Source organism: Nesoenas mayeri, assembly GCF_963082525.1.
Source record: "Nesoenas mayeri genome assembly, chromosome: Z".
Lineage (NCBI taxonomy): Eukaryota > Metazoa > Chordata > Aves > Columbiformes > Columbidae > Nesoenas > Nesoenas mayeri.
In genome coordinates this window covers 31,855,793-31,882,880 of record NC_137542.1, presented here as the reverse complement: position 1 = coordinate 31,882,880, position 27,088 = coordinate 31,855,793, and the positions used below count along the sequence as shown (strand labels likewise).

Sequence of the window (27,088 nt, the reverse complement as noted above, 5' to 3'; positions counted from 1 at the left end):
GGCTACAGTCTTGTAAGTTTTTAATGTATGTTTGTGTATATAAATACATTGTGGCTGGAGGGAAGCTAACCAACTAAATGGCTCTATCAGAATGTTTTTCTGTTTTACTTGCTGGTAATCAAGGAAGGTTTGCTGCTAGTTTGGATTTTTTTTTCTTTTTTTCTTTTCTCTTTTCTCTTTTTTTTTTTTTTTAATTTGAAAAAGTGTAAAATCAGAGTTGTAAGATGTAATTTCCAGCTTCATAGTTGTTCAGGATGTATTCTTATGCCCTAAAGTATTCCTGTGATTTCATTAAATATAATTATCTAAAAATGTGACAATACACTGAGTAATAAAACTAGTGTAAAGACTTTTCAATACATGCTGTACATATTTAAATGACCTCATGAGTCTCCCATAGCAAACTTTTAACATTCCAGATCTTTTACCGTGCATCTGCTACTGGCATGTTGCCACCCACCCACACAGATCTAGCTGAAATAAATGGAATTTATTTTATTTCACTTAAGTAGAAATGCTTGTGAAACCTAAAGGTAGGCACCTTGCTGGTAAAGTTGCTTAAACAAAGGGTTTTCTTAAATAGACTTTTGTGGGTTTCTTTCTTCTGCAGGACTGTGCACAGTTTCATACTTTCTTAAATTCATATCTTATGTGTTCCTTTTGTTTTCCTTTGCAGATGGGCTTTATACAGATTAATGAGGACTTCATATTTATTGAGCCACTCAATCGCACTTTGGCTGTGACAGGTCATGCACACAGGGTGTACAGACGAAAAAGGTCCATAGAGGAGAAAATTACTGAAAAGCCAGCTTCTCAGAATCAGTACTGTGGTGTTGTTACAGGTAATATACAAATCTCACTAAAAAGATCTAACGTAGCAGACATATTTTTAAGATATGTAGATAGTAGTTAAAAACAACCCCCAACAAAAGCATATCTGATTATTCTTGTAGTAGTAACTTATGGTGGACTTTGAGGTGGAATGCTGAGGCTGCCATTTCACTTGTCAGAAGAGGGTATTGTCCACTGAGGAACAGGCACTGCTTCTTAATGAGCAATTACATTTCAAAGTAGAAATCTTCATGTCATTTGTTTTACTTCTTTCTTCCTTATTTGCAACCTATTTCTTGTCCGTCTCTGTCCTTGTAGTTGCTTAATTCCTTACTACGGGCAGTGCTTGTAGTTAATTTTCTGTCTTAAAGCTTTTAATCCCAGTTTTGCTTAGTAATAAGTCTTGAACTTCCAAATGGGTCTGATACTGAATTGAAATTATGTTTATAACAGAGTTGTTGTTCTATGATCGACACTTAGAATAACTGTATGAAACAATCCTAATACATCTGCCTTAATGGTGGTAGAAAATCTGTTGAAGTAGAAGGTTTCAACAAACATTTGGCTTGTAGTGATGACTTAATAGCTTTCAATGGAGAGGGGAGAAATGACTTTTGTGAAAGATAGCATTCTATTGTTCAGACATAGCAGAGGTGCACTGACATGGCTAGGGACCTGGATTAGATGACATTAGGGGTGAGACAGAAGGAACTGTGTTATTTCAAATAGGTAAAGAAAGGTAAAGGAAGATGCAGCTGCAGTCTTCCAGTGCCTAAGGGTTGGCAGAGAGAAGATGAAGCCACACTTTCCTTAGAGGTGTGTTATAACAGTATGAAAGAAAACAGTTGTAACTTGCATTCAAGGAAATTTTGATTTGGCATAAGGAAAAAAATCTTAGCAAGAATGCTTAGCTCTGAAAAAGGTTGTCCAGAGAGGCTGCAGAGTCCACTTCCTCAGATGTTTCCAAAACACAGATGGAAGTATCTCTAGGAGACCTGATCTCACTTTGACGCTTGCCCTGACTTGAGTGGGAGGTTGGCCTAGCTGACCTTGGGACAACCCTTCCAGCCTAAACTTTTCTATGGCTGTGTAGTTCTTTCTGAACGTTTATGCTGCTCTGGCCTTTTATATGGTTATTGAATAGATGTGACAGGTTTTTTTTTCCATTTTGGAAGTATTTGTAATTAGGCATCCATCCACAGGTTTAAATCAAAGATGAATTAGCAAGGCAAGGCTCTTTTTGTAATTATTAAAAGATGATAAGTAAATGACATGTAGTGTAGCTTCCTTTATATTTCTCTTCTAGGCATTGTATTATGTTGCCACTGCTTAACTAGAAGTGAAAATTTCTATATTAGCAAAAGTTGTTGCCATAAAGGAAAGCTGGTTATTCTCCCTTATTAGTGATAAGTGAGTCTTATCACATGAGACTCATGTGATAAGATGTGTCACATGTGTCTGCATGTGTTTGGGAGACAGAAAAAGAGAGAAAATGAAAAGTATGCATGATGTGTGCACTGTGAAAGGGGCATCTGATAAATAGCAAACCATGATGTGTATGAAAATGAGTAAACATACAATCTCTTCTGTAAGAACATTATTTTTCTGTCATGTTCATTACCAGTCATCCTTTTGTTTTGTCTTATGCTCAAAAATGGGAAAGTCAGCTTATTCTGTTCTCGTAATCTTATGCCCAGGGCTCTGAATTGGTGCAAACAGTCTGTCAACAGATATTCAAATATTTTCTTGAAATAAGTTTCATTATCTCTGCTACCAGCCTGAAATTTCAAAATAACTCAAGCTATGCATAACTGATTAGCATCTGTTGGTGTAACCTTATTGCTAGAGGGGTATAAATATCTGCAGCTTTTAACTGAACCTGTTGTACTGGCAAGACAAGTCCCTCACTCTGCTGTAACAGGTTACTTTACTAAGCAGAGCTGCAGTAAGTGACATACATAACAGCTCTGTCTGCTTGGAGCAATTTGCTGGTGTGACATGCCTTTAACTAATATCACCAAAAACATTCATGGTACAGGCACAGCCTTAAAGGTGGGTTGATACAACAAAAGTAAGCCCTTATGGCAATATTGGAGAATTTTAAGTCAAATCCTTAACTAAGTAGATGAATGAAACCAAGATACAACAGATGAGTATATGGGGCTCTCTGATACTCTCAGGTTATGCACAGCTGCCTTTGGTAGAGTTGTAGCTGTGTCACACAGAGAAACTATTATCTTGGCAACATGGCAATTTCTCAGTAATACGGACCTATCTTACAACAAGATCTCTTGGTTCTACAGTACTCATGTGTCAGAGTAGGTGCTCTGGGACAGACTGCTGGTTTTAAGCCAAACTGATCTCAAAAGACTGGCTAGCTATCAAGCAAATGTGTATTGCCAGTGATGAATTGTAATTATTAGAAAGAATGAATGTCTGTGCTGGAGGTGTTGAAGGATCACTATTGGAAATAATAGCTTTTCATGCAGAACTAGAAGAGGCAATCAAAGAAGGTATTGTTTGTTGTCTGTTACTGTTGTGGGCTGAACTGAAAGAAGCTACACAGCCAAACTTGTTTGGAGAGAACAAAGAACTTGTTTTTCTGAATGGGGTGAATTTTTCTTATTAATTAGGGAAGGGAAAGAAGAATCACACCAACTGAAGCAGATGCTTTCTGGATTTGTGAGAGTGTGCGTGTATATCCTTTTGTTGAATGTGTGTGTGTTTTATTTACATATGTGAACCACTTGCGCATACACAGACCTCACTCTCCACACTTTTCTTTAGCACATGGTTCATGCAACCTTCCAGAGCAACCAGTTCACAAGTGTGTTACAGAGAAAATGTGAGAGAAGCAGTTGCTATTAAAACAAAGTGCCACATCAGAAAGTGTCCTGGTTTCATCTAGAACAGAACCAATCCACTTTTCAGTAATATTTCCTTTCAGTTAAGTTTATTATAAGTAACTGCTCTTTCTAAATCTAACTACAATTTTTAGTAAATATCTGCTCCTAGAATTGATAATGCTTGATGTTTACAGTTATTCTAAGGTAATGGTAGGAACGATATGGAGAAAGGCCCATGCTTATACTTATTCCTATAGAGGTCACTGCTAAATCTCTTATGTTCTGCAAGTAAAAGGGCATAAAAGAGTCACACCTGAGGAGAGGACGGGATAGAACAGGTGATGAAAAATTGACCAACAAAGTATTCCATCTCATACATGTCACACTCAGTTTAAAGCTGAGGGATTATGGGATTGCACTTTCTGCTTTCATGGTCAGCATCCTCAAAGGACTCTGTTCAGCTGCTGCTGATTCCAGTCCATGCATTCCTGGATCTGGTTCCACCTGCTGTTGACTCCCTGTCCGAGATTTCCCAGCAACATCAGCGGTGCTTACCACCATGGAGCACAATTCCATGATCATCATTGGGGAAGTTAATATTGGGTTTGTATATTTTTCATTAATATTAATATTGATATTAATATTCTCTTTGTCATGGAGGCATCCCAGAAATCAATTTAGACAGATTATAAGCTCCAAACAGACTTTATTCTAACCAGAACTATTTAGCAGGAAACCAACTAGAAACGAAGTTTATCAAAAATAATCAAGCACTCTGACAACACTATAAAACAGATTTGGATACTGGTTAGGAGTTAAATTACTGCACAAGCTGATTCAAACTCAAGGGATCCCAGAACTCTAGAATGATGATTCAAAATGCACATCTTCCGACCTAAACAAAGTGGGAACTCTGAAGGGTACACAGAAGATCACTTGCCAATAAGCGTCTCAGTCCTTGAGGAAATTTCCTTAGATGGCCAGTCTCAGGGGGAGAATCTTCCACTACAGACTCACTGTTCCAAGGAAAACTACCTGAACGTGGGTCTCCACCAGGCTCCATTTTTACCCTAGCTGAATCTGAGCTGTAGTGGTGTAGTAGTGGTGTAGAAACTTCTCTCAACCAAGGTGTCTCATTCGTCAAGGTTTCTGTCTGCTGACCAAGGGGTGTGTGCATCACTATAACGGTGAATTGGTCCAGCAGTTTCTGGTGCTTTTGGGAATAGGGGGTCAAGTGAGTGCATCTGCCACACATTTTTTCTTTATTGTTGTTTTATTAAAGCTGTTTTAATTTTCTAACCTGTAAGTCTATCTCCCTTTTCTCCTTTCTGTTTCCCTTCTGGGGAGGGAAAGGGTTAATAGAGATCATCTGTCATCCATTTGATTGCCAGCTGAGCTTCAAACAGTGACAGAAAACTAAGCTCTTCTCCTTTTAGACAATCTGAAGCACTTATTCCAGGCTGAAGTCGTTTGTACAGTGAACCTAACTCATGGGACACTTTGGGGAAATTAAAAAAAGAAACAGACCAACAAAAAAGTCTTCTCAAATGGTCATTCCTTTTCACACAAACTAGTGAGTGGGAGCACTTATGTAGGCAGGGTACTGTAGATCTGAATTTTGGATCCCGTCTGTATTTGGGAGACTGGAAACCTCGTCTTTTACTTCTCAGTTCTGTCGATAAACAAATACTGTTCTGAGTTATGAGCAGGCTGTTCTGTTCCTAGAGTGATACCAGTTTTTAGGGAAAAGCCTGCTAGTTTCACTGAATCAAAAGCAGAAGTTTGACTATGGGCACCCAGCTGGGAGAGCTGTCTTGGTTTTTACTCTGCAGCCTGTTTCCATGGGATAATCATGAAATGAAATACATAAGCTATCTTGATCTAGATCTATGAGATTCCATGAGATGGTGACTGGTGCTGCTTGTCATTCTGCATTAAGACATTTAAATCCCCATCCCAACTATATTGGAGCTATAGCTCGTGACTTCCTAAATTCCTGAATATGCCATGTCTAGCCAGAATACTGCAATTTCCATATGGCTGGGATATCCATTTTCTTTAGCTTGAGAAAAGAAAGCACGGGGAGTGATGGTGATTGCTCTGTAATCTAAGCCTTATGGATCTACTCAGGGAATGTTCTTGTGCCTGAGGACTTGTAAGTGTACAGGAGTCCTGTAGTCATAGCATACTCTTAAAGTTGTCTCAGATGCTTTATGCAAACTGTGGTTATAGTAGCTGGATTTTCAGCTCCTTGAGGTTTTTGTTCTTGTTGTTTGTGGTTTTGTTTGTTTGTTTTGGGGGGGTGTTATTGTTTTGTTAACACTTCTTGTTATTTTCTCTTAATTGCCTACTGAATGTCAAATGTACTTGCTGAAGTATTTCTAGCTCCCTTGCTACACTACCAGAATACTTCTAGTTTTCCTTTCAGTCAACGTGTGTTTAAGTAACAAACTGATAGTGCATGTTCATATCTTCTATTGTTGCACAAAAATAGAAGTCTTACTGCACAGAGCCCTTCTGTAGCATTTATTATTTATTTTGCCAAAGTAATTACATTTCTAAGATCAATCTATGCATCTTCAATTCCAAGAAGCAGTTTCTTCAGTTAATCTGACTTTTATCTTGTTAGCAGATGCATTATTGATGTGGGTATGTTTTTTTTCAGGAGTTATTATCTCTTACATACTGTGCCTTCAATAATGAGCAATTTTTGCAATTTTTACTTATTTATGAGTATGTAAAGAAATACATGTTTTTGCCTAGAGCCTGTTTTGACAATAATCATGGCAGTTGTTTGAATACCACTGGTACCAAAATTACTAATTATGTTTATGTAAAAGTCTTATGGAACAGCTAAAATTTTCAGATAAATGACATCTCATGTGATGGTAAATTCTGCCAGCAATTTGGAAAGGGTTGGCTGACCAAAACCAGACTGTTCATTGGTTTGCTAACATGGCAGATATCTGAAGCAAATGACAGACACTGCCCCTTCCAGCCAGCTTGTCTATGGAGCTGTGCAATTTTCCCAGTCACTACAATCCTGAAAGACACAAGAGGTTTCAACAGTTCATGGGACTGAGGTGACCTCTGTGTTAAGGACAACACTGTATTTTATTGTGGGCTTTTTACTTTCAATTCTGGATACAAATGCACCACTAGCTAAAACTTTAAGAGAGGTGTGTTAGCAGACTTCTCTGAACAGCCATATTAAATACTAGATTTAAAGTTTTCAACCACTAGCTTCTGTTTTTCACAAAGAAGCGAACAATGAATAAACTGTGTTGTTGGAAACTGCACAGGAAACAATCACTGCTCCTAGGAGGAAGGCAAATTGACCAAATGGCTCATGAGAGATCTTTGTTAACCCAAATGAGTTTACTATGTAAACTTCGATCTACAGCCTACTCTTGCAGCGTTAGATGTTTGTATGGTAGGTCATAGTTGTATAGCTTATAGGGTGTGGGCTTTTTGGCACAAATCCTGACACTGAAGTTTCATTAAAAAATATTCTCAGAAGAGTGATGGAAACACACATAGTGTTTTATAAACTGGACTGTAGATCCACAGTTAGCAAACACAAATAAAGCTGGAGACTAGCTGTATATCTAAGGCTAAGTGAGTGTCTGAAGTATCAAAATGAGAGAGGTTAAAATTAATTCTAGATAGCTTATGCATTTATAAGTTGTTTCTGCTTCTAGGAAATCAAAGACCAAATATTTATTTCTGGAGAATACATACTTTTTTTCTTTTAGTAAATTTGTATGTTTATCAGTGGTAGTAAGTCTTACATTGTCATCAGTTTTACAGGAGTCAGTAAGCTCTTCTAAAATACAGTGGGATGGACTAAAACACTCTCATATATAATCTTTAAAAAATGACTACAGAAGAAGATACACAACCTTTTTTAAGAATGGGTACTTTATACTTTTGACATTGAGAAGTATCGACACTATGTTTACATTAAATCTACATTACAAATACATGTATTAAATCACATGTTCTTTTTCCACTAGTATCTTATATTCTAAAGTTAATTTGTGAGTTCAGTGTCTTGTAAGGCATATTTTTAGCACTTTCCTGAAGAGTGACTTCTTTTTGGAAAGTAGCTGTGTGTTATAAAATGAACTGCAGGAACTTTCCTATTAGAGATGAGACTGATTAATTGCAAAACATTTCCACAAAATTTCTAAATATTTGTTTTTTTTCAAGAACATGTGTTTATAATTGTAATCTTGAACATCACTTTTATTGTAAACGGAGAGCCCAATATTCCATTGTCAAAGCTGGAAAATATTTCACTATATTTCAATGGCTTCAGTGAGATCAGTACCAGAAGTTTTAAGTCTTTGAAGGGGCTCTAACAGAATTTCACTATTACGACAGGGAGTTGCATTTAATACTTTGTTTTAAATTAAATTATTTTAAATATAATTGCTAACTACTGTATGCATATCTGGCCACCTTCTGGTTTGTTTGTGTGTATTTAGTTTTTCTTTTTCCATATGTACTTTAGTAGTAATGAAGATTTTATCATGGTTTTGGATGGGAAACTTAAAATTAACAAGAACAGTAACATCTAGCTTACCACAAAGGTAACAACTTTTTTGATTTGGAGCTTTCTGTGGGTTTCCAGGCTTTGGTTTTGTTATTTTACGTTAGCTGCTTATGATGACAGCAGTACTGACTTTGAAGTCATGTTAGTAAAACTTCACTTTTTTGTTTCCAACAAACCTATATTTTACATATAATTCTCTGTCATTCATCTGAAATATTTTTTTATCTTTGCAAGTCACTGAATTGTTTCATGTCTTGTCTTAATATTGAATATGTGGCAAATCTGTATTTGTCATCTTTTATGCTAAGATACAATTACATCAAGATGTTTTCTCTGTGATTTGTGAAGATGATAAGATAGGAATTCCACAATCTCAGTGAGATTATTTTTCTGTCAAACTTAACATGAATTTAGTTTTCTCCCACCAACTGAACTAGGAGGTACATACTCTCATGTAAATATGTTAGGAGAAAGGATGCAAAGAATTTGAGGGACATTATTTAAGCAGCTGGATAAGATTCCTCTTTTTTTGATGTGAACTAACACTTACGTGTAGTACAGGCCTTCAGTCTGCACCTTAGCATTGTCGGTGCCCCATAAGCATGTATTAATGTTAGAGTTCACAGCTAATACATTCCACATAATCAAAATTATACCATAATGACAGGTAGGAAATCCTGAAAGTACTGTAGGAGTAGTTTGAAGGATGAGTTTGTCAAATAATGCTTTATGTTACAGATAAAAGAAAATCTAAGAATCGGAAAGTATCAGAGGGTGGAAGAGGAAAACGATACTCTTACAAGTTACCTCAGGAATACAATATAGAAACTGTTGTGGTGGCAGATCCAGCTATGGTTTCATATCATGGAACAGATGCTGCCAGAAGATTTATTCTAACCATCCTAAACATGGTAGGAAATTTAAAATTAATTTTGGCATTTTGCCAACAATGCATGCACACCGGGATGATCATTGCTGCTCTTAATTATTCTGATGGAGCACCTGTGAGGGACAGTACATAACTATCAACAGGCTGTCAAGATTTAACTCCATATGCTCTGCAGCATAAATCCATGATGTTACAGACTTGTCTGTACTGTCTGGTCTTATATCTTCATGGAAGCCAGTAAGAAAGAGCTGAACAAGATGATTTTTTGGTTAGAAGCCCCTGGTGTTGTTGAGAAGGCTGGGCTATTGGATGATTTCGCATGATCTGTGCTTCTTATGAAGAGGTTACGTTGTTAAGAAGAATTGTGTGATCATTAGTGGCTGAAAAAAGAAAAGATAGTGCACTCAGACGATTACACCCCTCCCCAGCTCTATCTGGAGCTGCAGTGTGCTCATTTGGTGTATAATGCAGTGAAAACTAGCATCTGTAATGTGCAAAGAAAGTCTATGCTGAAGAAGGAGCATAAACTGAAAAGCAAATAAAAACTTCAACTGTTCTGAATGACTGTAAGACTTATGACCATGTTATCGCTCAGGCCACTTGGGCCGTGATCCTGGGTTTAATTTAATAGAAATTTTCATACGAATAGTGTTAAATTAATGTGTAAGTATTTGGAGAAACAGCCGTTAGTTTCTAAAGTGGTCATGGCCGTAGAGGGGAAAAGGTGTTTTTGTGCTCCCAGAATGAATATTGCCTAAGCTCTGTTTTCCCTTCAGAAGACCAACACAATACTTTAGTTTAATATTCTGTTCAAAATATGGCAAAATAAAGCAGTCACAGTAGAATATAAGAAATTTTTTAAGTTCTTTGAGGTTATGATATTTTTAGTCTACAGTGTGTTGTGTGCAATACAAGCAGATATTTTTATTTACTGTTTTTTGTCTTAGGTTTTTAACCTTTTCCAGCACAAGAGCCTTGGACTACAAGTAAATCTTCGGGTGACTAAGCTTGTCCTCCTTCATGAGACTCCAGTGAGTATATATTATCTTTGTTTTAGCCTATAGAGGATAATGCTACTTAGCTTCTTGCTCTAAAAAGGCTTGCAATATTCACTAACTTTAATAGCTGACAAATTTTCTCATTTAGCTTTTGTGCATTATTTAGTTATTTACACTACTGTGCATCTCCAGTAGAGCTTAAGCTTCTCCTACTTTATGTGCTGCACATATTGAGATTTTTCTGTGCTTGCAGTTGGAAGACAATCAAAGTTGCTGTGTGGAAATCAGTTAGTTCTTAAGAAAATCTGCTTGTGCTCTGCTTTTTGTGCATTTGTATAGCTCAATACAAAAATCACCTCCTTTAGACTCATTGGAAAGTAGAAGGAGAATGGATGTTTTTCGTCAATTAATTTCTGGATGAACAAAGAGTGCCATGATATAGCACTATTCTTTCATTGCACTTTTCAAGCATTATCTCAAATCTTTTTCTTCTTTCTTTCTGAAGAAAGGCAGTCAGCTGATGTCTTGATTGATGCTTCCTATTAACCTATGGTTAGTATATCATATTTCAGGATAATGTCAACTTCGATTTCTTGTTGTTTCTACTAAATATTATGGAAAACCTTTCATATTTTAGTCAGTTCCTAAGAAAATGGGATTCCCTTATCCTTATTTCTAATTTTAAAATATTGTATTTTTCCAGTGAATAAGAAAGTATTTCTTTCTTCAGTGTCCTCTCAGCAGGTGGAGATGTCTCATGTCATGTTCAAATTCTGGATCTTCGCATCATTAATCTTTTCTTCCCTATGGATAGTGAAAAATCAGTAAATGAATGAGATAAGCATTCAGGTGAACAGATCCACTGAACACCTCTCAGTACACTGTCTCCACCTGTGTTCTTAACATGGGAAAAAGACGGTCTCCATTCCTGAAGTTCAAGTCATTCTGCCATGAATATATTATGCCATAAAAAGGAGAATATTTTTCCTGACTCAGTCAAAAAAGTTCTTAATTCTATTTAGAGAATCATAATTTTAATATTTTTTCTTTTATTTCCAGGCAGATATGTATATTGGACATCATGGGGAAAAAATGCTGGAAAGCTTTTGTAAATGGCAACATGAAGAATTTGGCAAGAAGAACGATATACACTTGGAAATGTCAACAAGCTGGGGAGAAGACATGTCTTCAGTTGATGCAGCCATACTGATCACAAGGTGAAGTACTGAAAGATGAACATTAAAAAATAGGCAGTGGTCTAATATGAATGTAGATCAAAGGAACTGACAGATGAACCAACACAGTTAGAATTTAGTTCTGCAATGAGGAAGAGTGCAACTTGAGGCTTCTTACCAGAACTCAAAGGTCTTGGTAAGGATGGTTCAGAAAGCAATAGCTCCCAGATGGTACACATGTGAAATGACAGATAAGTCACTCGTGTTTCTTCCTTGGCTATATAGCTAAGGCTGTGGGTGCCTTCATTTAAAAGAGGCAGCACACACAGACCTGTAGATGCTTTCATTCAAAACACCAAAGCGTTTTTAGACCATTCAGATCTGAATCAGCATGGCACAAGGCACACTACTGAGTTATGCTTACCTCTAATGGATCCAGAACTTGTATGTTTGATTGTGTGCTGAAGGTACATCGTGTGCATGGTATGTGCTCTGCAGCCACAGGGGTGTCACCACAGCTCTGCAGTTCCTTTTAACTCTTTAAGTGTCAAGCCTTTCACACATTCAGAAGGAAATATGCCTCCAAATCACCTCTTTCCTCCCCAGGAGGTGCTGTCATGGTTTAGTCTGTAAGTCGTGCGCAGAAGGATGTGTCTTGATGTTCGAATAGCACATAGCCATTATCAAAAGAAAAGGCCAGAATGATAGTTCAACTGGTCTAGAGTTGGCCTTAGTCCCATTTTTGAGGTGGACCTTGTACTTGATGACCTTCAAAGTTCCCTTCCAAAGAAAATTCTTGTGATTTGCTATATTAGAATACTACGGTGCTGTCGCATGCTAGTTAGTGACGTGATATCCTAAAACCATGTGTAATCTTTAAACTAGGGCTGCATTCTTCAGCTTGTGAGATGTATCCCATGAGTAGTAAGATACTGTGAAATAAAGCATTTAAAACCTCTTTCCACTCATGTCAATGTTGAAGGCAAGGCGGCAATAAACAATGGCAGACGCTTCCTGTTATCCCCTCATTTCCCACCACCGCTTTTCTCTGGATTGGAAAGATGATAGGAAAGATAAGAGGAAAGGAAGAGAGACTTAGACTTCAATTTGGGGAGCTTTAAAGGGTTTTACTAATGCTACTAATAAATAGAGAATATATATACAAAATATACAAAACCAATCTTGAATGCTCTATGTGGAGCTGGCGTCACTCCAGCAGCAGGAGCTGGGTGTGCGGAGCTGGCGGCTCCAGCAGCTGCAGCTTAGGGTCTTGAAAGTCATGGGCGGGACTTCACAGCAAATTGGAACCTGGTTGCAGGAATGCAGGGCCTGAGGCCTGTAGATCGCAGGCAGACAGACAGGGTCCTCTCTAGATGCCGGCCATGGTCAAAGAGAGCGTGACCCTCGTGATCACCCTCTTTTATAGGGGGTATGACGATTATGGGTTGGAATACCTAATTGATCCTCAGTTGGTCAGTTCTAGTCACCTGTTCCATCCACCTCTCCTCAAACGCCCCTCTCACAACAGAAAGTGGGAATACTTATCAGTCTTTCTTGGCTACAATAGTATTAAATCTAAACATGAGCTTCTTCAGCAATCATTTGTTCTTCTTATCAACACCGAGTACAGCATCCTAGGAAAAAAATATGCAGGCTAAAACTCAGAAAAGTACAGCCACCTAGAAGAACTTAGCTAAAAGAAAAATCACTAAAAGAGAACTGGTCTCGTTTTTAACAAAACCAGGACAAATCAGTTTTCCATCTTCACCTTAACCAGCTTTTATGGGAAGAGGCAGAAAAGTTCTGAGTGATGCGTTAGTTAAGCAGTTGAGAGGTAGTAGTCTGGAGATGTCTTTAGCAGTCAGTGTGTTTAACCAGAGAGCTTTTTGAATTTCATGCAGCATTTCTAAATGGTAAAAAAAAACTTTTGAAAAGTCTAATCATGTGCTGTTCTGATATGCAGTGTAATAATGATATTCTGATCTGTGCTGCCTATAATATTTTACCTATCAGTTTTAATATGGGTTTTTTTGGAGTAAATCCCTGATCAATGTTAAGGAAATTGAAGAGAGCAGGGAAATCAGTGCTTGGATACTAGATAGAAAGTCAGTGCTGGAGCCAGAATTTAGACCTGTTCTGACATTTTTAGTTTTTCAGTGGTATTCTCTAGACTATACTGCCTCCCATGTCAGGGCTGCTTTAACTGCTAATAAATCATACCAGTGCAGTTTGCTGACTGTGGCAATGTTTTGCTAATTCAGACTCCCTCTGCACACCATCAGGTTTATGGTATAGCTAACCGCATGTGTGGCTTCACTTGTCTATTTTGTTAATTCAGTCTCATTCTGTTTTGGAAACACAGAAAAAGCTCCTTTGTCACAACTTCCAAAGAGGCTTGGACCAGCAGACCTGCTTTATTGAGAGAAATAATGAGCACCAACTGTTTGGTATTTTTCAAGTAAAAATGCAGTTTTGGTTATCTAACACATTCTTTGACAGACCTCCTAAAATACCTCCTTTTTTGTCTTGCATGATAATAGAGCAGTAAGAGTGCTTTGAAAAAGCTTTTCTATGCTTTCATATGCCAGTTGTGTCTAGCAACTAACATAGTTAGAAATGAAATAGTGGGCGTTCTGCAGAGTTAATTTTATTGCTTAGCTACAAAGAACATAACGTGTGTGTGTGTGTGTGATAGGAGACTTATTCAGTAGTCAAAGAGCCATCATAGCCTTTTCCTGAAAAAGGTACTTTTCAAAACTTATTTTTGCATTTGTTACATAAAGCAGAAAGCAAAACAGGCTTCTCCTCACAACTTTCTCTGCTGCCCAAACAGGCTGTAATGATACATATGAATCTGCTACTGATTTGTTTAGTTCACTTTACTGTAGTCCTATTTCAGCCTGTGACTTTTTGTTTAGTTTCCCTCAAAATTGACTTATCTAGATGAAGTAATATCATGTTTAAAATATGGTGCCATAAAGTAAAAAGAAGATAGAAAGAAAAAGTTTAAATAGTCTATTTAGAAATGATCTCCAGGGAGGTTAGGTATAAGAAGAATTAAGACAGAAATTGTTTTGATTCTCTTGATAAAACTACTTGATTTACAGTTATAAATTAGCCCTATTACTTTAGAGATACACATATCAAGAAGTGCTTAGAAGAAAAAATATACCATAGCACATCAGCATCCATGCCGTTTAAGTTACAGTGTGTGAGTGCACAGAGATGAGCCCCAATGCCAGTGGCCACTGAGATTATATTACCAGTTGTTATCTGCATAGGTTGCCTTACCTGAATTAGGTAACTGAAAATATGGCAGGAAGAGGTCCATGGTGTCCACAGTTGTTCTATGATGACACTTAAGTTCTTATGTTGCCCCTATTGCAAACAAGGTAATGAAAGCTGCAGAGTGTATCTACAAAAAAAAAAAAAAAAAAAAAAAAAAGGTAGAAGAATGAGGCAGAATCTGCCTTCACTTAAAAATTATGCATCATGCTGCTTTTCCAGTGCATAGATCAATCTCTGTCATAGTGTTTTTTTAGAAAAATATGTAAATACAAAAGTCATAATAATAATTTAAAAAAATCGAGTTCTCTATTCTCCTTCTCAGAATTGCCATTTTCACATGTGCTTCTCATAGAAAGTAGATTTCTGATTCTCCTAATATTCATCACATAGACAGTGATATTCCATGTTCACAGTTTATATCAGCTATTTATACATACTGATATACAGTATCTGAAATCTCTTTCCTCTAGGTGATACATAATTGAAGCAGTACTGCAAGCCATCCTCACTGTAAGAAAGTTCCTCATTCTGTAAAAGTATACAGTGGCATAGAAAGCACTTAGACTTCATAAATATTGTTTCATTTCCAGTCGTGCCAACCTTACAGAACTCTCTCCAAAGCTTGGACAAGAATTTATTAAGCATTGCTATTACCATCCAACGCATACATTAAGTACAATTATTTTCCTGACTTTTCTCTTTACCACCTTTCTGATGAAAATGGTTTGTACCAAAAATGACACCACAAGGAAGCCACAGGTGGGACACTGTGCACTTGCACGGGAACTAAAATTACCCAAAAAGATTCCAGTGTTTGAGAGTATGAAACTATTGAAATGTAGTGCAATAGAGATTGGGTTATTAAGCTACTACTGGTGTCCTTAAACTTCTAGTGAAACTCAGCTCTGGAAAAATGATTTCTTGCAAGTGTATGGTGAGAGATGAAGTTATTCTTAATTTTGTCTTCATAGTGATATTTTTTCATCACTGTAATTTCGATACTGCCAACTGTTGTTATTTTTTCAAAGTTTTGCTGTGTTTACTGTTTTTCTTTTGACATCAACAGCAGACATCAAGGAAGTTCATGAGAATCTCAGATGTCCTTACCATGAATTATTTATTAATAGGATTGTAGATGCAGAAGGAAGCACAGAAATGTGAAAAGAGCACACTTTACAATCAAAGGTGTCTTTTTCTAAAAAAGCACAATCTTCTGTATTTGGCACATTAATTTTAAGACACGTATTTTTATCTTGTGTATTTTAAAAATCCCTCTAATTTTAAGTCATCCCAATCTCTTTGTTTTGATAGTGGTTTTTTTCTTCACTAAATTCAAGGTGTTTGAGTCTGTGACATGGTAATGCTTTTGATAATACATGTGAGAAAAATCTACATGAATTTACCTGTTTATGTCAGCTTATTTCTTAGAATTTTAGTACTCGGGCTATGTATGTTCTGTTCACTCCTGCAAATCTATTGCATAGCATTATATGAGCCTAAATTTCATTTTAAAACTCTGATTATTTAGTGCAAAGCCCTAATATTAAATTGGGTCAGTTATTTTAACATTTGTTTTCTTGGTGAAAAAGAAAGCTAGATAGTCTTGAGACAAAGATTTAGAATAAAGGAAGATTAATTGTTTCCTAAAGTAGAACATTGCCACAGTTGTTTACTTTCAGAATGTGTCTTATTTCTAATTTTTGTTACTTCAATTTTCAGCCGCGGATGTCTTTGTACCATTTGCTGCTGAAGAGCTGTTATAAAGTTCCTCCCTATATAAATACTTGTAGACTGTTCTCAAGTCACAACTCATCTTTCTCTTAGATTAATTTAGAGAGGTTTTAAGATTGTTTCCCAGACATTTAATCATTCTATCGGCTCTTTCCAGATCTTTTCCTATTTTTCAAATTGTTCTTGAAGCATAAATGCCAAAATTGGACACAGTAGTATGTAAATGGTTGTATTGGTGCCACATCTGATATTTTACTGCATCTTTATACAAGGATGCTGTTCAGTCCTACTGTCTGTTTTCAAATGCTGATTTTCTTGTTGTTGTCATCATGCTGTTGCCATATCATATCAAGTTTGGGGGTCCAGCTTTTGCTACATTAAAATAAAAGTTACCCAGATGAGCCATCTTTAAAGATTGATTTGTGTTCCTTCCTATTTTTATTTCACCAGAACTCATTTAATTTTCAAACTTTACCAGCAGTGCTCTCTGGGCCACCCATGTCCTGGGATGCATCAAGCACAGCATTGCCAGCCAGGCGAGGGAGGTGATTGTCCCGCTCTGCTCTGCACTGGTGTGGCCTCACCTGGAGCACTGTGTGCAGCTCTGGGTGCCACAGGATACTGGGTGCTACTGGAGAGTGTCCAGAAGAGGGCTACAAAGTTGGTGTAGGGTTTGGAGGGGAAGCCATATGAGGAACAGCTAAAGTCACTTGGTTTGTTCAGCCTGGAGGAGACTGAGGGGAGACTTCATGGTGGCTACAGCTTCCTCATAAGGGGAGGAGGAGGGGCAGGTGTCAAACTCTTCTCTGTAGCAAGCAATGACAGAACTCAAGGGAATGTCAGGAAGATGTGCCAGGGGAGGTTTAGGTTGAACATTAGGAAAAGGTTCTTCATGCAGAGGGTGGTGGAGCACTGAAACAGGCTTCTCAGGGAGGTGTCACAGCCCCAAGCCTGACAGTGTTCAAGAAGAGGCTGGACAACACCCTCAGACAAAATATGTGAACTGTGGGATTGTCAAATACAGGTACAGGAGATGGACTCGATGATCCTTGTGGGTCCCTTCCAACTCAGGACATTTTATGATTCTATGATTTTTTTTGAGATCATGGTTTAATGCTATCACTGAGTCTAGGTTCTGTTTGACTCCACTCAAAAACACCTTCCTTGGCTTCCTGGTTTTTCTATATCTGTGTTCATATGTTAGCTACACATTCGGTTCAATTATTAGTTCACTTATCACATTTCTGAACTGTTATTTTTTAGTGTGTTTGAAACATGAACTTTAGAAGAACCTATTTATATTGTCCTTTTTAATCTCAGTTCAACTTTACAGGCCCTGAGTGATCTGTGAATTATTTAAATTATTTCAATATAGTATTTCTTGACTTGTGAAAATACACTGCCCAGTGCATACCAGTGCATTTAATGTTTACGCTCAAAATACTGAATAGTTTCCAAAATAGCATTTATGATAGTAACATTGTCAATTTGTTTAGGTTCCCAACTGGATAATAAATGTATAATTTAATTTGTGGTTTGTTAACTCTAAAATTGACTTTTTAAAGTGCATTTATTAGTTAATATGTATGTGCCTAGTTTACATGTGGGAACCATACAACAAAGATAATGTAGTGAGTTTATATCTGTAAATTGGATAGTTAGTCTTTGTGACTTTGAGCCTTCTGTGAAGGCCCATCACAGTGCTTTATGTAGTTGATTAAAAGCGCACTAACTAAAAGTAATTTTCACAAATAATGGGTTGGTCGTTACTCATTCTTGCTTAGAATTATTTTCTAGGATTAGCCAACTTATTCAAGCTCAGAAGTCAGTCCTAAATCTCATGAAAGCTCCTTTTTTCTTGTACTTGAACAAGGACCTGTTTTCCTTTCCATGTACATTCAAAGTAACCATTTAGAGTAATGCAAGTTGTGTGTTGGATACTGGTTAGAAGGGAAATCTGGTGTGCTTTAACCCATTTCTTGCTTTTCAGTTTAACTTGGTTAATAACTTGCACCACAAGAGCTTCTATATACATTAATGGTAATGCTAATATCTTTGCCCTATTTTGCTAAGAGAATGGAGAAAAAACCAAAGGCCTTTTAGTGTGCTTTATTGCACTATTTTATACCTTATCTTCCTCTGAAGAGTCTATATAATCTCTTTTGCTTTGTGTAGTTTTAGTATGCCAATTCCACATATAATGTGTCGAAGCATATATATATATATATATGTATGTGTGTATGTATGTTATATACACACAGGAACATCATATAATATGATGGAATATTTAAGTTACTCTGTGGGAATTAGAGAATTATTTCAATGAGAGTCATTGGTAGGTCTAGCTAGAGCTATACATCTTTACTAAGGAGCCTAGTCTCAAATGTATGTAATGTATTCGTATTCTTGAACATTAAAGGAGCTTTTACATTCTTTCAATGTAAATCAGGAACTAAGAATGGTTTATTGTACTTCCCTCTTGCCAAATCATAGCATTACTGTTTCCCCCAAGTCCCATAATGAAACTCTGGATGCATAACATAACCATAGTCAGAGTCAGCCAAGAAGGTAAAGCAAAACAAAAACAGTGCTGTAAGTGTATGAGAACAAAACTATTAAATAAGCAGAAACCTCTTGGATATTGTCAGTTTTAGAATGTCAGATGGTATTCTTGTACATTTGAATGTATGCTTTTTTTTTTTTCCACTTGTTACGTTGGTTAATATTTATGGTACTTGTATGAGATGAGTGTGTGTGGAAAACAGTCTATGTCCTTAGATTGTCTTTACACATGTTTTCTTGCTTCACTGTTAAGTCCTATATTTCTAATCATTCTGTCACATTACTTAACAAGACAGTAAGTCCCTTGTGTCACATCGCACAAAACAAAGAATTGCGTTACAATCCAGTGGATTAATGCAATTTTTTGCAGGTTTGAAAAATATTAAAAAAACTTTCTTCTGATCTGGTTATAGTTTCGTGTTCACAATATTTGGCTCAATTTCCAGGGCTCTCCTAAGTGGATTCCCAGAGTTTCTTTATCAATTTATTTGCAAGATTTGTTTCTAGCACTGTTGTTTTGCTTTTCTACTCTATAGTTAGCTGTCAGTGGTTAACAGAGAATCAAAAGCTATATTATCCTGTGTCTCTGGATGTGTAGCCTTTAACAAGTGTTAGAAATTTGCCAGCCACTTGAGATTTCTTTTAGGTCTAAATAACTCTGTGGAAATAGTCTGTGGGAAACAAACAAAAAGCTCTTGGAGCAGTTGCATTTGTAAAAATCATAGGTGTCACTAGTCTACTTTCTTATCTCAAACACCAAACAATTTCTGCATTTTGTTCCTGGAAAATGAGTGTATATATTGTCTATATCTGTATCAGTTCATGTGTATATCTGCGTAGCTTCATAGCCAGAATATCAAAACTAAATCTTTCTGGTGCATATGCTCCCTCTTTAAAAACAGAGACCATTACTCTGTGGTACAGCTAAAGAACAGAAACTTCTTTATACATATTAGAAGAAAGTTCAGGTAACTACATCGTATTTTGCTTAGATGCTATACGTGTTTATTTTGTTGCTCTTTGTTCCCTGTTGGTTCGCTGCCTCCCTGCCCAGTTCATGCATAACTCAGCATCCCAATTTTTACCTAAAATAAAAAATAAATGTAAGTTATAAACATCGCAATGAAACAAAGCTTTTCCTTTACTCTCTTGATACCTTTGTTCTGTGTCTCTGAGAAGAGATAAAATAAATGTGAAATTAAAGTTAATCCCAAGCAGATATTGTTTAACACAGAGAAGAAATATTTATTCCACTTCATGCAGTTCAGCAGTTTTATTCATAGAGCTATGGCTGGACTGAAATCTGTGTCTTCTAGGATAGTCTTCTCCCACTGAGTTAATTTGTAAGTCTTCCACTGCTAGAATGGTATGCCTTAGCAGAAATGCTTCTTCAGAACGGATTCCTATTAGTCACTTTAACTTTGTTTGTTTTGTTCTGTCTTAACCCCAGCCAGAAATGAAGCACCACGCAGGTGCTCACTCTCTTCCCATCCCACCAGGGGCTAGTGAATCAAAAGAGTAAAAGTGAGGAAACTTGTGGGTTGAGATAAAGACCGTTTAATAAGTAAAGCAAAAGTTGTACATGCAAGCGAAGTACAACAAGGAGTTAAGTCACTACTTCCCATGGGCAGGCAGGTATTCAGCCAATCCCGGGAAAGCCAGGCTCCATCACAAGTAATCATTACTTGGGAAGACAACAGCCATCACTCTGAATGTGCTCCACTTCCTTCTTCTTCCTCAAGCTTTATATGCTGAGCTTGACATCATATGGTCTGGAATATCATTTTGGTCAGTTAAGGTCAGCTGTCCTGGCTGTGTCCCCCACCAGTTTCTTGTACTCTGCCAGTCTGATCACTGGTGGGTAGTGTGAGAAGCAGAAAGGCCTCAAGGCTATGTAAGCACTGCTCAGCAAGAACAAAACCATCCCTGAAGTTATTAACACTGTTTCCAGCACAAATCCAAAACACAGCCTCGTAGTAGATATTATGAAAAAAATTAACTCTATCCCAGCCAAAACCAGGACAACTTTAGCAGGAAAACTCTTGCCTGTCTCTCTGATTTAAATGCTGGATTACAGTGCTGCTTTTGGACCTGATATTAAGCAATGAAGATTTTTTCACTTAAAATTAAAGAAAAATTAACTTTACACTTGTTACATTTCGATATACTTACATTAGTAAAAAAACCCATAAATTAGGTACAATGCAATTTAAATATATCGTACATGATTTGCTACTTGACTTCTCCTAAATCTGTTCTGAGAATAAACTGAAGTTTAAGTGTTCTGGGTAATTCTGACCTCTGCTTCCCCACTCTATTTGTTGAGATAATGATGTTCTCTATTTGTTGAGATAATGATGTTCTCTATTTATTCATTGAGCCATACAAAATATTTGTAAATAGGTCACACAGTCATTACTAGTCTGACAGCTTGGCTTGCTTAACACTTTTCTTTTCCCCCCAATTCTAGGAAGGATTTCTGTGTACATAAAGACGAACCATGTGATACTGTTGGTAAGTAAATAAACATAAGAGACTCTGCATATAAACCATATCATAAAGTGTTACATAAATAGAGATGTGAAGCTATAAGATGACAATAGCATCTGTGATGGACAGCTGTAACTAGCTAAAATGCAAAATACATCTAAATTGCCAATAATACTTAGTTGCATTTTTGTATGCATCTAGCAAAATAATATATTTAAGTACAATATCTCTATCTCATTCATAGAGCAAACTTTGAAAACTTTTTGATCTTTCACCATCAGTTTAGTACCAAATTGTTTTAATATTCTTAATTCAGAATATTAAGCTAAACAAATGTATTTATGTTTGGTGGTTTTTTTTTATGCAGTGAATTTATCTTTGCTTAGAATATGTCTGATGTTTAAAAAACATTTCTGTAAGAATATAATGTAAATATAGTAGAATGATACAGTGTTTATGAGCAATGTAACTTCAGAAGAATACAGGATGCAAGGCATCTTCTGACATCTTCAATTAAAGTGAGTGCTAGCTGCACTGATTTTTTCTATCAACAGTCATTAATTTAGTTCACACCCTTTTGGGAAAACAGTTTTTCAGTGTGAAGGTCTGGTGGAAAACATAGCACAAGGTATCAATTGTTCTGTACGGTCATACTTCTGGGTAAAAGATGCCATGACACTAAAAGAAGGATGTCATGGCATGTTTTTAGCCTAGAATTTCTCTTTGGCTAATGGAAGTCTTTAGCAGTTCTATATGTAAATACAAATACTCAAAATCTAAATAATTTCAGTAAGATTAGGATGATAGTAATGGACTATTAATTATTGTCACGATCGTGCTCCCTATTCAATATAGAAGTAGATAATTTTTCTTTTCTGTTCTGTTTTTTCTTTTCTGTTTAATTTCAGTGCCAAAGGTTTGGAGAGAATTCTTATGTGAACTGTATTGCCTCATTTCTTGCTAGTCTTTTTTCCTGTCATTACTGTATCATCCCAAGTCTATGTGAGCATGTCTGTGGGGTGGATATCAATAAAGAATCCTTCTAAATGAAGACTGGAATGTTTTTCACAGCAGTTAGTGGTTAAGAGTTCATAGTGTTCTTCAAATAACCAGTATCTTGGTCTTAAGTGAATTTTGCCTGAGTGTTTGATGCTCAGAGGTACTTATTTTGGTCTCATAATTGGAAAAATGTTTCCTTCTCACTGAAAAAAGAAATGATGTGAGAAGTTTTCAGCATCTCATGCTGATCTAAACTGAATATCCAATCTGGAGTAGTTCCAGTATATCTAAGTCAGGATAAGCTGCTGTCTGGATTTCACAGATGAAGTCAATGTATCAAAGGATTTTCCATGAAAAATATTTCTCCTTTGGTTGAACCTTGGAGGTAATAGAGTGAATATTTTTATCTGAATTTGTCCATGGAATTTTAAATGAGATAAGATTGAACTGAATCAAGTATCAGTCATTCACTTTTCTTTGATGAAGAAGCTTGGATGAAACTTGAAAATGAGGCAGTGCATTAATGATAAGTACACAGAGGAAGTAAAGAGTTTGCAGTCTTAATATAATGATAAGAAAAATGAAGCAGAGAGTCTGATTTGGCATTTTGTGGAATGACTATTGTAAACTTTCCCACTCTGAGTATTGTTTAGACTTTTCCTCAGGAATTGAAACATTGTTCATATGTGTAACTCTTCCATATAGCTACAGTTGTGCAGCAAAAGCTAAGGTCATTATTTTCATCAGTTATTATATGAATTTAATTATTCGTTTTCCAGATAAATATAGCACCTTTCCATAAATTCAGGGTATTATTTCTTCCACTTTTTCCACACAGTGCTATGGGCCCATGCTCACTCTTAAGAAGATAATGTTTTCTTCTGAACCTCTTGTCAACCGTCATCTGTGAGCTGATCTAAGGAAGAGTGTTCAAAAACTAGGGAGAATTTTGTGCATTTCTCTTGATGAGAATTTTTAAATTGTCTTACTGGCATGGATATATTATGTCAATGTTTTTAGGACTGCAAATTTATACACAAAATAGCTGAAATGTTACATAGATGGTGATTTCAATTTGACATATTTTACTTTTGATTTCCCTAGGAAAACCAAATGGTGATTTTTAGTCTTAGTTTAGATGATAAGAGTTCATTGAAAGGTAAGGAAATGCAGTTTGATCTTACTACAGATCTTCACGCAACATATTTATAGGCAAAAGGACACAGCACATTCCAGGGATATTTAAATGCTGTAAATTATAGAACTTGGCAAAGAAAGGAGAGGAGAAATGCTAATGTAGCATCAACTCTACAATTCCCAACTGTCCAGGGCTTGCCGCTCCTTCCTCTGAAAAACCCCCAAAAGAATACACCACAATACAGACTTTTGTCTGCCATAAAGAATGGAATAATGCAATTCTCTGTGAAATGTTAACATAACTGTATGTGTACGTGAGGCAGTCAAGGTGATCTTTGTGACACATTACACAATCCAGAAATGAAAATCATGAGACAGGAACATTTACAGGATGGACCTCATTATTGGCAAGGGTTGTCATGTTGGATCATTGTTCTTCCCAGTGATGGATACTAAACAGGCAAATACTGGATTTATTGTTTATTCATGAAATTCCAAGACTCACAGTTTCCACACTGCATGTGAGTACCAACTTAAGCCAGATTGCATAAGTGTGAGTATTCTGTTTTATAAACAAAGTATTGATGTATTTTGGTGGCAAACAATACATTTATCTGTGCTTCCAGTCTTGTTCCCCTCCAAGTACAGATCTTATGCACGCTTTGATTAGTACTTTTTAATTGTTTCTTAAAATAACAGCATGATTTATATGAAGATTTAATGGTTTAAAGGTAACATTAACTAAGAACTCTGATAACCAGAAAAAAAACATCTACTCAAAATCAAAAACATGTGTCAAAACTCCATAGAAATATATCGTTTCATTCTTGATTTTGAAATAAAATACATGATGCTAATCTTCCAAATATTGCTTTGCAAAATCATTTAAGGTGAACAAATACAAGATTTTTTTTTTTTTCCATAAGGACAAAAACCATGTTTCATGTCTGATTTTTACATTCTTAATCGGGGAAACAAAGTTCTGGCTATCTTGGTGATCATGCACAAAATGTATTAACGCTTCATATTTGATAGTTTTGAAAAGTAGGCAGAAATAGAAGAATTAGTGCTGCAATTTTATCCTATTTCCCAAAGTGTGTTGGAGTTTAGAAAGTAGAATGTCTCTATTTTATGCTTTTCAGAGTTATATTAAGTACTATACTATTACAATAAGTGTTTGGAAAGCTCTGGTCTAGCCAGAGGAGTTGTGGGGTTACTTTCACATTGTAAATCCAGAGTAACTCAAATGGATGCCTTCCTTGACTAATCTCATGTTTTGCTAAAACAATAGGCTAGACTCTCATTGGTATCAGTCAGCCCAGGTCAAATCATTTCAGCTAAGCTATTCTAATTCCAGTGTTGTGAATCGTCACAGATCTTGTCAAATTCCTTCTGGGTGGAAAACCACAAGACAATTGTTTTAGGGTCAAAATTGACTGTAGCCAAGTGTTTTCTTGAGCTTCTTTTGGTTGGTTGACTGCAGCACTCTTATTTATTTTTTTTTCCCCTGCTGTACTGTTAGTGTGTGTACCCCCTGTCCCCTGTTGCTGTACAGAAGTGAGATCCTGTTGCATCACCACTGATTCTCATAGCTCTTCTGTAGATTAAAGAGAGAGAGGTTTCAGACTTTATTTACTGAATGATCATTAGAGACTACTATGATTCGAACAAACAGAGGGCTTGTCTGGGTGTAGAAGAATATGAGATTGTTTATACACAAATTAAGTTTCCTTTAACCAATTTAAGGAAAAAAAAAAAAAGGCTTCTTTGTGTAATTGTCCAAGAATTTTTTCACCCAGAAGACAGCTCTTTTGGAATCATGCCATTTCTGTCCTCCAAACAGGTTTTGTTAGCTTAGTCAAAGGGAACTATCTTTTAAATTCATGGTGGTTTTGAATGTTGTTCTTATTCTTGTGCTGTAGACAGGTAAAATGAGTGCAGATGTCTCAATGAATTTCTGAAAAAATCTAAGAAGTAATTCAGTTGTCCACTTTCAGAAAATTAAGTCTTTAATTTTTTAATGTTTACAGCTGCCATGCAGCTCACTATTTGCATTGAAGTTGTAGGTTTTGACTGATAGAAAGTTTCTAGCAGTGTTCTTGAGAGATTCTGATGCCCTGGAAGTATTCAGGGATGCATAGTCATTTCAAAAAGCATAGGAATGAGCATAGTTACTTAAGCTCGAAATACTGGCAGGCTGAATGACCCCCACAGATCAGTGAGTTAGCAAGTTAGAAAATCAGGAAGGAAATCCAACATGTTCTTTCTCTTCATTCAGCCTGTTATATTGTCTGCATTTCTGGTGCCTATGACATGGCTTTTGAGAAAATAAAAAATTTTTGTAAGTTATAAAGCTCCGAGTAAATTTATCCATGAAGCACATATAATTCAAAAATTATTTGTAGAACAAAGTCGTCTACTATTTGAAAGCTGTTGATTTAGTAATACTATCCTATAGTGAGTATACATTGCAGTTTATGCTGTTAGTTTTTGGTTTTTGTTTTGTTTTGTTTTGTTTTTTCTAAAATACTTTCTTGAAGATAGACCATTCCAGATATCAGACGCTAAGCACCTGAATCCTTCTATTATCCCTTCTCTTAAACTATCTGATTCTTTAGGTAATATCTTCTCTTATCCCTTGTCAAAAGTCCATGGGTGTACAATACATGGGATGTAAAATATTGTGACTATATTTAATGTTTAGAAAGATTTGTGATAGCTAGTGAAATGTCCTAGTAACACTGATTGCAACAAAATGCAAAACAAACAAGTAGTATTTTGATGCTGAGTTACTGTAAGCTTTTTACAGCGCTCACTTAAAAAAATATATGTCTGCCAAAGGAAGGTCAGGAATTTTCTTAGCATGTATAAATTGAGTTCCACGTGACCTACTATGTCAGAATTATGAGACATTTTGAAGATAGCGTTTGCCTTAGATACAGTGACCTCAGCTGATTGTTTCAATACTATCTTCTTACTGAGGCAGTGAGAGGCTTCTTTGCTTTAAATACTTATCCATCTGAGACACTTGTATTGTTCTGCACAAACACGTTTCCTTTAAAGCTGATACCATTTCCTTATAATTTTAGTCCTGGTTGAAATTCCCAAGTAATAGAATGTTTCAGGAATAGCAAGTGGAGCTTTTCTGATGAGTTATGAAAGACAGGGTTCCCAGCATTTCATTGATTTCAGAAAGAACAGGTTTTCCTCTAAAAAACAAAACAAACAAACAAAAAACCTCTACCTTCAAAACCCAATACTGTATTTTCAGTATTTTCAGATACTGTTTTCAGTTAAAACATCAACTAATCAACTATAAGAACATTGTTTCCCAAAAACATGTTTGCGTCTAAACTGTTTACTAGAAAGCATTTTCCAGTGCAATGCTGACATTACGATCTCTGAACAGAACTCTCTTAAAAGCTCTTGTGTTGATTATTTTATATTATAAATTTCTAACTTGGGTAACAGCTAGTGTTGCAGAGATAAAAACTATAGTGGGAAATTGAGGTGCCATCAGGTCTTCATTCTGTTGGAAGGGATCTAAATAGTGTGGATACAAATAATGACTGTCAGGGACTCAG

General features: G+C 36.3%; 1 protein-coding gene across 1 annotated transcript in view; it reads left to right on the top strand.

Annotated features, from left to right (window-relative positions):
• ADAMTS19 (ADAM metallopeptidase with thrombospondin type 1 motif 19) overlaps positions 1–27,088 on the top strand; it is a gene marked incomplete at both ends in the record, with an annotated part of 147,877 nt that overhangs the window by 33,155 nt on the left and 87,634 nt on the right. The window contains 5 exons of the mRNA XM_080362911.1: positions 677–842; positions 8,974–9,146; positions 10,072–10,155; positions 11,182–11,339; positions 21,349–21,392. Of these exons, the coding sequence (XP_080219037.1) occupies positions 677–842; positions 8,974–9,146; positions 10,072–10,155; positions 11,182–11,339; positions 21,349–21,392 (625 nt within the window). The remainder of the gene's footprint in view (positions 1–676; positions 843–8,973; positions 9,147–10,071; positions 10,156–11,181; positions 11,340–21,348; positions 21,393–27,088) is intronic.